The 13,237-nt window shown below is 41.6% G+C and overlaps 1 protein-coding gene across 3 annotated transcripts in view; it reads right to left on the reverse strand.

Moving 5' to 3' along the window:
- The window catches only part of LOC105196874 (zinc finger protein rotund), a 160,103-nt gene that overhangs the window by 66,080 nt on the left and 80,786 nt on the right, over positions 1–13,237 (reverse strand). For 2 of the 3 annotated variants that reach the window (XM_039451057.1, XM_026135039.2), the window contains exons 3-4: positions 10,312–10,380; positions 10,178–10,229 (exon numbers count right to left, since the gene is read on the reverse strand). In XM_039451057.1, the coding sequence (XP_039306991.1) occupies positions 10,178–10,229; positions 10,312–10,380 (121 nt within the window). The remainder of the gene's footprint in view (positions 1–10,177; positions 10,230–10,311; positions 10,381–13,237) is intronic. The other variant, XM_026135040.2, reaches the window with a different exon arrangement.

Genomic DNA, 13,237 nt, shown 5'->3' on the forward strand with positions numbered 1-13,237 from the left:
GCACGCGTTCGCGACGAGAGCGTTAATGACGTATGACGCCGCGCACCTCCCGGCGTTATTTGCGGTACGTAATTTTAATGGAATTATCGCGTCTCTTTCGGCACCTACGCGAATAAAAACTGTTTTCCTCGCGTCGTGTTTGACCATTTTTGAATTAACGTGACTAACGTGTCGTGGCAGTTTGCGTACCTCATTTTCCTTTTTTTGCAGAAGCATTTACATCTTTCTCCAAATCGATGTGTAATAATGCCTATATATAAATAAATCTTTCGAAATTTTATTATTATCAGTCGTATAAATGCCCGTGTAAACATAATTTTTCGTACAAATTAAATTTTATTGTTATAAATTACATGTAGCGTAATAAAGCTATCACATAGTAAATTCATGTAAAAAGATAAAAGTTGTATAAACATTTCGACCAATGAGACAATCAGCATAAGATGAGTAATGCAGTTTTGTTAATGGTCTTATTTCCATAAATTTATACAGGATACTCTAAACAAGTTTTCGAGATTATCTCGCATTGAAAATTCGCATTATATTTTAAAAATTATATTCTAATTATCTCACAGCACGCAATAATCCTTTTATACATTCTTTTTGCATTATCATTAATCAAATGATTCATTAATGAGAAATCCTTTATTTAAATGCTTTATTAAAAAATACTTAGATGCAAAAAGCAAGCTATTTTGATCCTCTGATGACATGATATCCGTAATATTGCCACAAAGTTACAAGGGAAAAAGGGAAAAACAAAAAATAAATCAGAAGCAATAAAAAAAAGGAATCGGAAGTGCGTGTTTCCGAAGTAATATAACGAAGAGTTGAAATTGTAACGGGCGACCGACCGGGGTCCCTCTTCTCTAGTTCTCTAGACTTGCGGGAAGCGCGTGTTAATAATAATCGTGGGAACACGGCAATTATATCCATTGCAACACATTTAATTGTTTACCAGCTGCGTCATACCTCGTATGACGCAGGAAGTCTCGACAAATCGGCGTGCCGATAGCCTAGTAAAGGAAAACGAGATCTGAATATACAGATCTCTGATATATTAATGAATAATCGCGAAAATTGATTCGTTTTTTTCCTTTAATTCAAAGTCTGAGACTGACGATGAGTTATGCACTGAAAGAACGATTTCGTTGAAAACAAAGATATGAACATAATTATATGTTACATCATTAAAATAATTACATTGCACTAAAAAAAAAAAGAATTGGAATAACCAAATAATTATTTTTATTCCTGTATTTTCAATAAAATCGTTCGTTCTTTCCATTTCTTCTGCTGTTACAACCAGTAAGCGTTCACGAAACAGTAAAAAATATGTGGCTAAAATAGATGTTGACCTCAATTGCATATTTTATTTATATTTATAAAATTTTATAAAATAAGAACGATCTTTATACTTTTTAAGATTTTATGAAATGAAATTGGTCCTTAATAATTTATAATTGATCACTAATAAATTAACTGTTTCGCGTAGCGAAACCGTAAGACAATAATATAAGATACGATAAAAAAATTATTCTTGTGCAACGCGCGAGCGACACATTTGCGTTGCGAAATCGTTCAAGCAGCAAAGATGAAAGTTACGCAGAAAAAAGTATTTTTGAGTGCTGCACGAAGAATGCAAATTTGAATGGATTAAATCCACGTGCTATTATTGCTCGATCCATTCGGATTTCACTGCGAGTCATAAGTGCATCCACGTCGTGTCGTGGCCTGCACTTGTCTCCCAATCCTTCATGAATATTCACCATTCGCGCGATCGTCGCGGATCGATCCTGACGTCATGCCTAGAGTCGATAGGATCAAGGATCTTGCCTCCGCTCTCTGCATCAATATTGCACCACGAGGCAGTCCGTGTGCGATGCATCTTTTCGTTCTTTCAGTATATTTCGCGGGCTCCTCTCGTTTCGACTATCGTGAATTAGCGATACGTCAAGCCTCAGGGTCGCATTAGTATTACCAGGATAGAAATTTATAAAGAAACAAAAAAAGAAGACGTACGCACACCAGACCGAATCGCTTACGAATATACGAGTCGTGTATATTCGTATAGCGAAAAATATGCACGCGATCATTATATGTTTATGCGCACGGCCATTATTTGTATTTACATATATCAGTACATACATTTGGAGCTATTTGTGTATGTACGCGGCTTCATACAAGGTGGACGCTAATGTTGAGGTCGGTAGTAAATTATGCAAATAACTCTACTGGGGAAATGTCAGTGGTTGCGGACGACGCGACGCCGACGGTCGATCCATCGACTTGCAATCGGGATCCGTTCGGCCGGCTCGTCCAACTGCGAGCGGGCCACGGACGGAACGGAGAACGAGAAAAAGAGAGCGGGGCGGAAGGGCGGGAAAAGGAAACGACGTACGAGATTGTAAGAAGGAAAAGAGATGTAAGACGTTGGCGCGTTGGTTAGTGACTAATGCGAAGCGGAGTGGCGATATAGGCGGACGGATGTAAATGGAGAATGCGCGCGAGCGCTATAATCACGAGAGAATGATACGTTTTCCGATAAAAACAAATTCGCGTCTTGGGACGTAAGTGCATTACTTCGCATTACGTCCATTTATTTCATGTAAATTACCAGTCTCGGGTAAATACGCGCTGCAGTAGCTTATGTACAATGACGACGCGAATTTGTAGGAGAAAAACTTTTATAAGCAATAAAGAACGTACGCTAATCGCTTTAGGACTGCCATTATCGACTCGTGTATGGATGAGTGCGGTAGAGAAAAAAAAAAGAAATGCACAATTTAACGAGCGTTTAGAGAGCTCGCGGTAACAATACACTTTTTCCTAAACAGAGAGGAACGATGATCGAAGGGATCTTTTTGCACCCGCGTTTTCATACGAAACCCTCATTTCGCAACCTGGTTAACTGCATCCGGGATTATTGAATCTCTTGTGTTTACGATTTACTTTTGCTTCTTTGTAAACACCAATCGGCACTGCGAAATAGATATCATCGACGGCACGTAGAGCGGAACGGTAATGACACGTTTTGATTTACACGTGTGTTTCATTCGACGTATACGTACTTCAATTCTTACGTGTCCGACGGGAAATATATGTCCCACTTGCAATTTTTCTTCGTAAGTCCACCGAGATCTGTTCCATCTTCTCTGCCAAAAGGAAAATTGCCGAAAAAGAGGAAAAAAAAGAAGAAGTAAAAACAAAAAAAAAACCATTTAATTTGATCGGCGAGAGGATCGGCGCTGGAAGAGAAGGAAGGACCGCCGATGGCGCAGATTCGCATTCTGTCAGCTTTGAATCACTAATCTCTAATTTACATTCAAAGATTAACTATTTATATTCTCAATGTTAACAAGCGATAAATTGTCACTTGGTGGTTACGCGATAGCATAATCCTTCAAATCGATATAATTTAATTTATGGCCAAGAGTGAGGCCAACTTAACGAATAACCAATAAAGGTAAAAAAGGATAAATATTAATATGCAAGTAATATGTAATATTTCGTGTTTTTGTTTTTTTTTTGTCTTGTTCATTCTGGCTTAGGTAAATCGACATCGGCGAGAACAACCGCGCGGTGCGAAAACGAAATGACGTGCGTTTTCGTCGATGAGCCGTCGCCATGCGTAGACGAAGCTATTATTTTAACTTGAGAGATTCGGAGACGGTGTGACGGCCAGAATAGAAGTCGGATGCAGTTCTGGAGAGAGCCGCGAGGTCACCGCGACGCGCTTCGTAACCATAAGTCCGCCCGTCAGCATTAAACTGCCATTGTGGTACGTATATTTGTATACGTCAAACCGGTCTCGGAAATTTTTTAAGTCTTCGGGAGCAGATCGATCGATCCGCGTCTGGACGTTACATATACATTTTGCCAAGATATTTTCGAATAATTTCGTCATGCATTAAAACCGGTTGGAAAGAAATAAAAAAATAAAAAAAAAAACGTCAGAATGCAAGTTCTCATCAGACGCAATTCTTAAAACCCGTCCTATTATAAGCGTCGTCAAGCAGACACGACAATTCTAAAGTTCGATCCGTAATTGCCTGTTTTCGAACGAAATTTTCCTGCAGCGCATAGTAAACGATAAGCAATCGACGTCCTCCTAAGACGATTAATTAGTGTTGCACTTTATTATTGTTACACACAGTAACCAGTTACGCAAGTTGGTTGTAGCAAAGCAGAAAGTTTACCCAGGATTGGACGAGACAATAATATTTATAGCTGGCAGTTTAATCTGCACGACCGAAAGATCCTTTTTCTCGACGTAGTTTTATTTGTCCGATGAATTTCAAGCGAGCCATAAAGTTGGCAAGTTTCGCGGGAATATTAATATTAATTCGGCAAGAGGAAATGTTTCCGTAAAACTGATTCTTAGTTTGCGTTTTCATAAACAAATCGAGGAACTATTCGCTATTTTCATACGGTGCAGCCGTTACTTTGAAGATTAACGCGCAATGCATATCGGAGAAGACATCGGAATGAATCGTTCCCCGTTGCTTTTTGTCCCTTTTTTCCTTTCTTTTTTTTCTCTCTTTATCCGCGTTACATATACACGACGATTTCATTGACGTCGAACAGACTGTTCTAAACGGCCGGATAATAAAAAATAAATCACCGGCGGAATTATTGACGAGCGTGACGGTATCGATTATCCGGTGCGAAAGGACACGGAACGATTTCGGTGGCGAAGGTTAAAAGCGCGATATGAATTACGCGTGACGTTGATAATAATTTGCGACAATAATGGGGAGGCCGATGATTGGCGGGATTAATTTTCGGTTGCGACGCAAAATCCATTTGCTAATCGCGCGTTACGACGCGACGCGACGCGACGCGACACGAGCCCGTCGTTATTTCCTGTCCCGTAGACCGCTCGTCCGACTCTCGGTGAAAAACCTTCAATTCGCACAATTTATTTAAATTTACAGCTCCCTTTTTCTCACCATCGTAAAGTTTATTTATTGCCGCGTGTATATCGCCGACGTGACGGCCGTTATTGACAGAAAATGAGCGTCATTAGCCTGTCCCGTTCGTACGTATTAAACGAATCAATTTGGCGTTACGACCGTGTTGCGTAATACCTGATAATGTGAAGCAGTAACCGATGAGCGCTGTAGGATCGGTTTCGCGTGGGCAATCCTTGTTAAAAAAAAAAAAAGAAAAAAAAGGCGCGATTCGGCTGGTTTTCGATCGATGGAACGCCGCAGCGTCGTGATATAAAATCGCGAAACGACGTCGTAAAACGCGAGCATGAAGAGAGACCTTTACTCATGGTAAAATCTCCGGGAAAACCGCGTCAAACCGACGTGGCGACGGTATAAGGGCAGACGAGGAAAGCGAGAGTGGAGAAGCCGTAAAAACATCTCAAGTACTGATCGCGAACTACACTAGACGATCGCTAGACGGCGACTACGACGTTCTAGATGACGTGCCGTCGATTTTTGAAAAAGCATACAGGTACGAAGGAACATCCCAGAACGAAGGAAACTATATAGTTGCGAAAGCGTCACGCTCTGTCTTCGTGTTTAAAATTTTTAACGATCCTTTTGTAGCGAAATATCAAGCAGCAAAGTTTTTCAGCTGTGATCCAATAAAATCGAAAACTTTTGCTTTCGAAATAAGCAAAATAAGCTTTCGAAACGCAAATCACTAATGCCACTCATTATTATTCGTGACAGTAAACAACGCGATCTGACTTTTACGAATTCTATCGGTAAGTCCCATCAGTTCTCTGGCAGACCGAAGAACAAATTATTTACGGGATCGCGTCGCTATCGTTCGACATCTAATGTGGGACATTGGACAAAAGACAATGCGAAGTAAAAGTCGGTTAGCAGTTACCGAAAGGGCTCGCAGAGCCATTCTAACTGGCAAACTTTGTGTTTTTGATGGAAAAAATGTGAAATATGGCAGACGAGATGACCTCTCGCCGGGAATTCCCGCGCGTTGCACCCTCGCCCTCGCGCGTCTACTCCCTTCCTTCTGCGCCGCGCGTGCACGGACATGGAAGACTCCAACTTTTAATTGACCCCGAACTCTTCGACACGTCGTAACCTATGTCGAGAGCACGATGTAACAGAGGTCTAGCCGCGTTCCAGCACGTTTCTCGTCCCGCATTTGCACAACGTGCTTTGATTCCGCGCCGAGAATAAATGGCTCTAATTGAATCTCCGCTTATTCATGAATGCTGAAGTATACCACCGTGTAATATGCATAGGGCATTTCTGAAATTACTTTTCCCTCGGACAACAATTGCTATAATTCCGACTAAAAGCGCTGAATTGTTTCGACACTCTTATATTTTTCATTCTCCTTTCAATATTCAACCATCACCGATTTAATAAGAAACGACCGTTCTTTCTCTACGTTAAGAAGATGCAATCATTAATAACAAACGCAAGACATTAATAACATTATTATTAATATTATTGCGAAATACAGAGTGACGTTGATTTAAAGAAGCTTGAGGAATGAGATATCACGCAATCGCGCATTATATACGCACGCATCTGACAGAACGGACTGATTTCCGTGCCTGTCTGTTTACGTGGAATACAGTCGGATTTTTATCGACCTGTTTACGAGCCGATTCTACCCCTTCGAATACGAAATGCAATCCCTTTCCTCGTATGCGCGCTCGTACGGGAAGAAATAAGAGCTTGAGAGAGGAAAGCAGGTACAGCGTTTGTTATTAAAAAAGAATAACGCTTTTTCCGCCGCGTTTTTTTTACTCGCGGGATATTTCATTTGTACATTACAAAGTAACACGAGATGGGGCACGATCCTCTTGCCGCGGCGTAGGAAGTTGTCAGTAAAATTATTACGAAAGTACCCTCGCCGATACATCGTCCAAAAAAAAAGAAAAAAAGAAAAAAAAACTCCATTAACTTGTCAGGGGACGGAAGTTCAAGTAGCTTTTTATAATCCGCTTAAAATTAGCGTAATCCGATTCTTCGCTTTAACGATTCGGATGAAAATATCTCTTGTATATAATAATCAGAGAATGATCAAGAGGGTACAGAACACAAGGTAAGGCGAGAGCCGTGACGCGTTGCATTAACGCGTTTTTCCATCGTTACGACGCGGACGAACGTCGAAACGTGACCGATAATGAAGGAAGTGCCGTCTCGGATCCAGTTACTCGTGCGAGGTATTCGATGATCATTAAAGTCATCCATTGGTGGCGTTAAGATTTCGCGAGGCAAAGAGAAAGAGGCACGTCTGGCGTAATCTTATCTTCTCTTAACGCCTCAATAACAATTCGCGATATTTTACGTTTAAAGAATTTATATGTACGTTTTTCTACCTGTAAGAGCGTCCGTCGCTTCGAAAGTCGCAATTCCAATAAATTATCAGCTATAAATCACCGACCTTTCCACTTGTTTTTTTCTTTTAGATGAAAAATGCTAACTAATGGTAAAAATAATAAACTGGATAAAAAAAATTAATTTTTAATAAATTAAGAGGATTATTAATTAATACGGAAAATTACAGAATTAAAATACGCGAAATAAATATTTATGTAAAAATATCGTTAGAAATCTCTCAGAGGCAAATAAAATCGCGAAGCTCGCAGCATTAGGAGTCTGAAAAATTTCAGAAACATCCAATCTCTATGTGTATATAAGATCGTCACGTGAGAGACGCGCCAGCCACTTTTACGATCTCTCCCGAATTCTACTCATCAAAATACATATTCGCCGGTCAAATAAATCACACGTGCACGTTGCGACACGTCCCGTCTGCGTTGCCGTGCGAGGCTGGATGTATCGCGACAGATCTCCTGGAGGCTGCCGACGAGGAATTTCCAAACGAGCGACTCGCATTTGCTTGACGAGCGAATACGATAATGAGACGGACGGGAGAGGGGGGGCCTTGAGGCTCCGTCGTCCCACACAAATCCTTCGCCTCCTCCACCGTTCGCGGGGCCCGAAATTTCGGTGTCATGCGATCCGTACATTAACCGACTAGTCGAGGATCTTTGCGCAATTGCCAGGCCGACGGCTAATTTTAGGGCCCGTCTAACGCACGTCGAGCGCCCGATGGGCACGGAGCGCGAAAAATGTTCCACCGATGAAAGAGAAATTTGGATTTGAGACACGCAATGTAATGTAACGATCGTCCACGTGGGTAGCGTTGGATCGACGCGAACTCGAGCCCGCGGCCAAACGGCGAATTAATAGAGGAACATAGGGAAGACAGAATTAGAGATGAAACGGACGTTTGACAAGACATCGGATGGAAGTACACGAGATCATTTAAACACATCCGAAAATAGTAGCAATGGAAACAAAAGCCGAATATATTTTACATTCTAGAAACTCCGTTAAGTACCAAGTGATAAAGACAAATAGGACTAATAAATAAAGTAATAATGATGACTGAACGGAAAAAAAAGAAGAAATATCGCAGTAATAAATTTTCTTTTATTCGGTCAATAAGAATAAAGTTTTCGCTAACCGGATAGTGACGTAACAGTGGATGACGACGTGTCGGATATCGTTGCAATAATATTTGTCGTAGAGGCAAACGCGTCAAATTACAGGGCAATATCGAGGGAAATGTTGCAGGTGGTCGTGCAACTTTTTTTCCTCTGCCCCCCCCCCTCCTCCCCCTCCCTCCCTCCTCTATCCTCCCGACAGGTTTGCGTTTCTCTATGGTATGAATCACTGACGAGAGCCCGTCGATCCTGACGAGAATGGAAGGGTGGCGGGCTTATCTCGTAAATGGCCAACCTAGGCCGGTCAAGCGCGCGTGCCATTGGCAGTGAAAAACATGTACTGAAACGTGCCTCTCCTTTTACGAACGAGAAACCACCGATTGCTTAAACCTTTCCGACGAGAGGGAGAAGGAGACAAGGAAAGAAACGACGACGGATTTGATTTATCCGGATAGGATTATTATCGAAATTGCCTGATAAGAGAAAAACACTCTTGCGAGTTCGATGTTACAATTCGTCGTATTAGTCGTGTCATATATAGTATATATACATACACATACGGTTCATCTCGACTTTTATATCCTTCGAAAGTGATGGAATTTGAATAGAGAGAGAATGGAATTTAAAATTTTATGAGAGATATATAGATCTTATCTAATTAAGTTTCTTCCAATTCCTCGTTTAATCGATTTTCAAACAATTAAGATAAATTATATGCATATGTAATTTTTATTATCTTTGCATTTGACATCAACCTAGATATTCTTAACCTTTTTAAAAATATCAAAGCAATTCACGCAAACAGCATCCACACGTGTGAGCAAAGAGCTGTCCGTTTATACGAGCCACGTGCGTACTGCGATAAAAATATATTCAAAAAAACAAGAAAAAAATCGAGCAAGTGGATTAAATGATGTCAACGGGTGAAAAATAAGGTTCTAAATGTAAAAAAGGATGCCCACAAGCGTCAGCCTATATACCCAGTGCCCAGACCCACCGACGAATTCAGGTTCGCGCGATGTTTTTTTGCTCGGTGCAGCGTCCCCACTCTTTTTCTCTGACTTTTTCTTTCGCTCCTAATCGGCGATCTTACGTCACGCATGCAGTCACAACCGGTTCCCGGCCGACCGACGCGACGGTTAGGTCTTAGGAAGTGTTTGCATCCGATGCGAGGTCGCGACGCCGACAGATACCAAGACGAAGCGAGATAGCGAAATCTCGACAAATGCGCCACATGATTTAACTCTGCCCACGATGATCCCAATTTTTCAGGTAAACAACTCCTCGATCTCCGTCTTGATTCAAAATGATGATATACGGCGAGTCAAGGATTAGGCATTTATGCCTAATTACGTATTCTTTGACAAATTCGCTCTTTCCTCAACGGATTTTTAAACGCAATCTTTTCTAAAATGTGTTTTCAACATTATTTTAATAATAAACCTCAAATAGCATCGTCGAAAATTAAATCCTCGAAATTGTGTGTGAAAAATTATTAATGTTACGAGAACTAAAAGCTTTATTAACTTTTCATTTATATTATAATAAATGTCGCCTTTTGTTCGCGTTAATATTATATCGTCGTAATTCTGTAACAGCAATTATATATGTAGCGTAGTCTTGACAGGCTAATGATTTAAATAGTAAAGCGGAAACGTCAATCTGCGGACTGCATGGAAGTGTACGAGATGAGGTAACGAGACATACACACAAGCATTAGAAACTCACCTTTCTGCAGCTGACCATGGTCCGCGTTCATTTTCGCCTGCAACAGAAAGTGCTGCGCTTCACCAAGTAGAATTAGCACGACGGCCGTGTATATGAAATAGACCACTAAAATATTTCGAAGCGGGTTGTCTCACCTCGTAACCTTGTTTCGCGCCCCGGCCGCCACCCCAGTAGTCGCTTTCCTTGTCGTGCGGGGCGCATTGCTGCAACAGAGAAGAAAGTGTTCCTAATTAATTTTAGCAGGTGTCTCCATCGACTACCAACTGGCTAAATTTAATCACTTATTAAATTAGGAAAATGAAATTTACGAAATGCCAAAATAGGAACGGAAGAAGAGAGATTGCAACTGAAACATTTTCATTTTTCACATTTTTTTAATAAACTTTATCGGAAATATTCAAATTTACTTGAGTCGACATTTTAATTTACCTTCGATTCTTTTCGATTCTTTCGTTAAATGCGACTTGTACCTAACGATATTAATTATTAATTATTATTATTATTACTATTACAGGGAAACATAAATTCTTGTGAACGATGTACATATGCACTTCGTTCGTCATAAATTATTCAACGTTTTGTTAATTACTAAAAGTGTGCTTCCGTGAGATTCATCGTCCGAGCCACCTTGCGATGGTTCAATAGTGGCACGCATAGGGCGACCACAAGAGCCATCGAAAGATGACCCTGTTTCCCTTCCCACGACCCTTCAAACCACATCCATCCCCCGGCATGACCTTCCGCATCTCGACGGAACTCGCGCCAGGTCGCGTACGCCTCCCCGAGAATTCGGAAAGGACTGAGCCTCGTAAACCTCGAAAGTTCGAACTACTTTCCTCCCGAGTTTCTAAAATATATAAGATGCTCTGTGTATATCTCCATCCCTTCCCATCCCCCTTTCTCAGTTATAATAGAAATAATATCTTTCCGTACGTAATATCAATTTTCAATTATATAAAAGTATCCACAGCTATATGGTATAAAAGCAGCTTTCCAGTGCATCGCGAAAAACATGTTGTCCGTATCCGGAAGATCAATAAATGAATGAGAAAATATATTTAAAGCGTCGAAAATGCCGTGTAAGTATCATTCGCTGATACATCTAATAAAAAAAAAAACACAGCGAATCAATGATTGTTGAATGCATATGAAATATCTCTCATATGAACGAAAAATCTTATATATTCACGGCACGCGATACTGAAAGGGATATTTATGCCGAAACGTTTTTACGACGGCCTCGTAAATATAGCCGGAGGTCAAGAAGTCGTACTGGATACAGACGACGATATGGACCGAATCGTGGCTACGAAAAGGGGACAAAGTGTGTGCCCGTCCTGAAGAAGGGTCGGTGGTAGCCCTTCGCGCTACAGGTGGCTCGTCAAACGATCCGATTCAGCCGGAACTCGCGTAAGCTTGCCGGGATAGGGCAAAGATACGCGTTCATGGATCAAGAGTAGTGGGGACTGCCGATGATGACCCGAGCAATATCCTCGCGATCTTCACGGGGATCGTGACGTGGAACGAACGACGGGAAAGGTGCTTACAAACACATGGAGATTTTCGATCCACGGCGGAAGTCTATGGTACGATTCGTGTCTATTTTAAAGACGGGAAACCAAAGTGGGTGGAAGACACATACGTTCGAAAGCAATCGACTTTGCTGGGGGAAGAGGAAAGGTGATAGAGAGGTCGAGGGGAAGACGTCGAGGTGCAAAGGGGAAATCTCGTTTCTTAAACCCAACCGTGTGTTAGCAGATGGCATCGTCTAGAGACGACCATTCTAAAATCAGGATCTCCACCGGATGACGATGTCGAGATTAATGCGTTTATCTAACGCATTAAACGGTAAGAATTGTCGATATTTAATGAGTTTACTTAGCGACTTGGCTTAGTATTTATAGATATTTAGACCAAGAAAATCGATTAGATCGCTGGAATCGCTTTTCACAATTACTCACAACCAATATAGATTATACAATTTATGTATAAAGGAAGCGTGATCTTTAATAGGTCTCTCTTTTGTACTTTTGTACGTAAAGAGACTGTAGCACTTGAAAAAAACGCTTAAATAGAGAGAAAGAGAGAGAGAGAGAAGAGATGAAAGAAAAGTGGATTGTAATAATTGTATCAAGTAACAAATATTAGATATTTTGACACAGTAAACACAGCCGGTAAGATAAACATCGAGATATACATATATATATAATTTTTTTTTTTTTACAAGAAAACATTGCAATATACGAGAATATATAAAAATCTGATTTTCCTTTGGAAGTAATTTAGAAAATGTCTTGTCGTGCGAAAATGTGATTGTGCCTGCTGGTATTGGAAATATCAGGAGTAGGTGGATACACGTGATCAATCCAAATTGAATCCGGCAGAGTTTTCGGTGTGTGAGTACGCGCAACGCGGTTAAAATTCAGCTGGATAATTTCCATATCGGTATCAACGATACTAAAGTGCTGTGTCCGGCAGCGAACCAGCTCGCCGAGCCCTTACGTCCAGCGCCCTACGTGCCCGACAGAGAGAAGAACGTGCCGGAGGCAGCTCTGGATTGGTAATCCAACCTACCACGGCTCGCTCGAAGGGAAGATATAGAGAAAGAAGAAAAAAAAAGACAAAAAAATACATTTTAGCTCGCATCCAGGCACTGCAGCCAGTTTCACCCCCTGCCCTCCCCCTCCCCCTCCCACCACGTTCTACACCACCCACTCACCACCCTCCCTCTTCTCGTCCACCCCCTCGGTCCTCCTTTTCCTCCCACATTCACAAGCTCCCTCTTTACGCCCTTCTTTATCTCTCCGTCTCTCCGTCTCTCCCTCTCGCGCAGCGCCTGCGAGCGTGTACGTGTGTACGCGAGTACGTGGTCGAGCCGATGGTCGAGAAGAGCGTCCCGATAGAAAAAGGACGCCGACGCGCGGCGTCGGTAGGTGGTCGGGTAGCTGTGAAAAAAAAATCAAAAAGATAGGAGCCGCAGGGGTGAAAGAGGGGGCAAAAGAGAGAGAGAGAAAGACAGAGGCGAGAGGGAGAGGAGGAGGAGGAGGGGGAGGGGGGATG

The sequence above is a fragment of the Solenopsis invicta genome, chromosome 6, assembly GCF_016802725.1.
Source record: "Solenopsis invicta isolate M01_SB chromosome 6, UNIL_Sinv_3.0, whole genome shotgun sequence".
In the NCBI taxonomy this organism is placed as follows: Eukaryota; Metazoa; Arthropoda; class Insecta; order Hymenoptera; family Formicidae; genus Solenopsis; species Solenopsis invicta.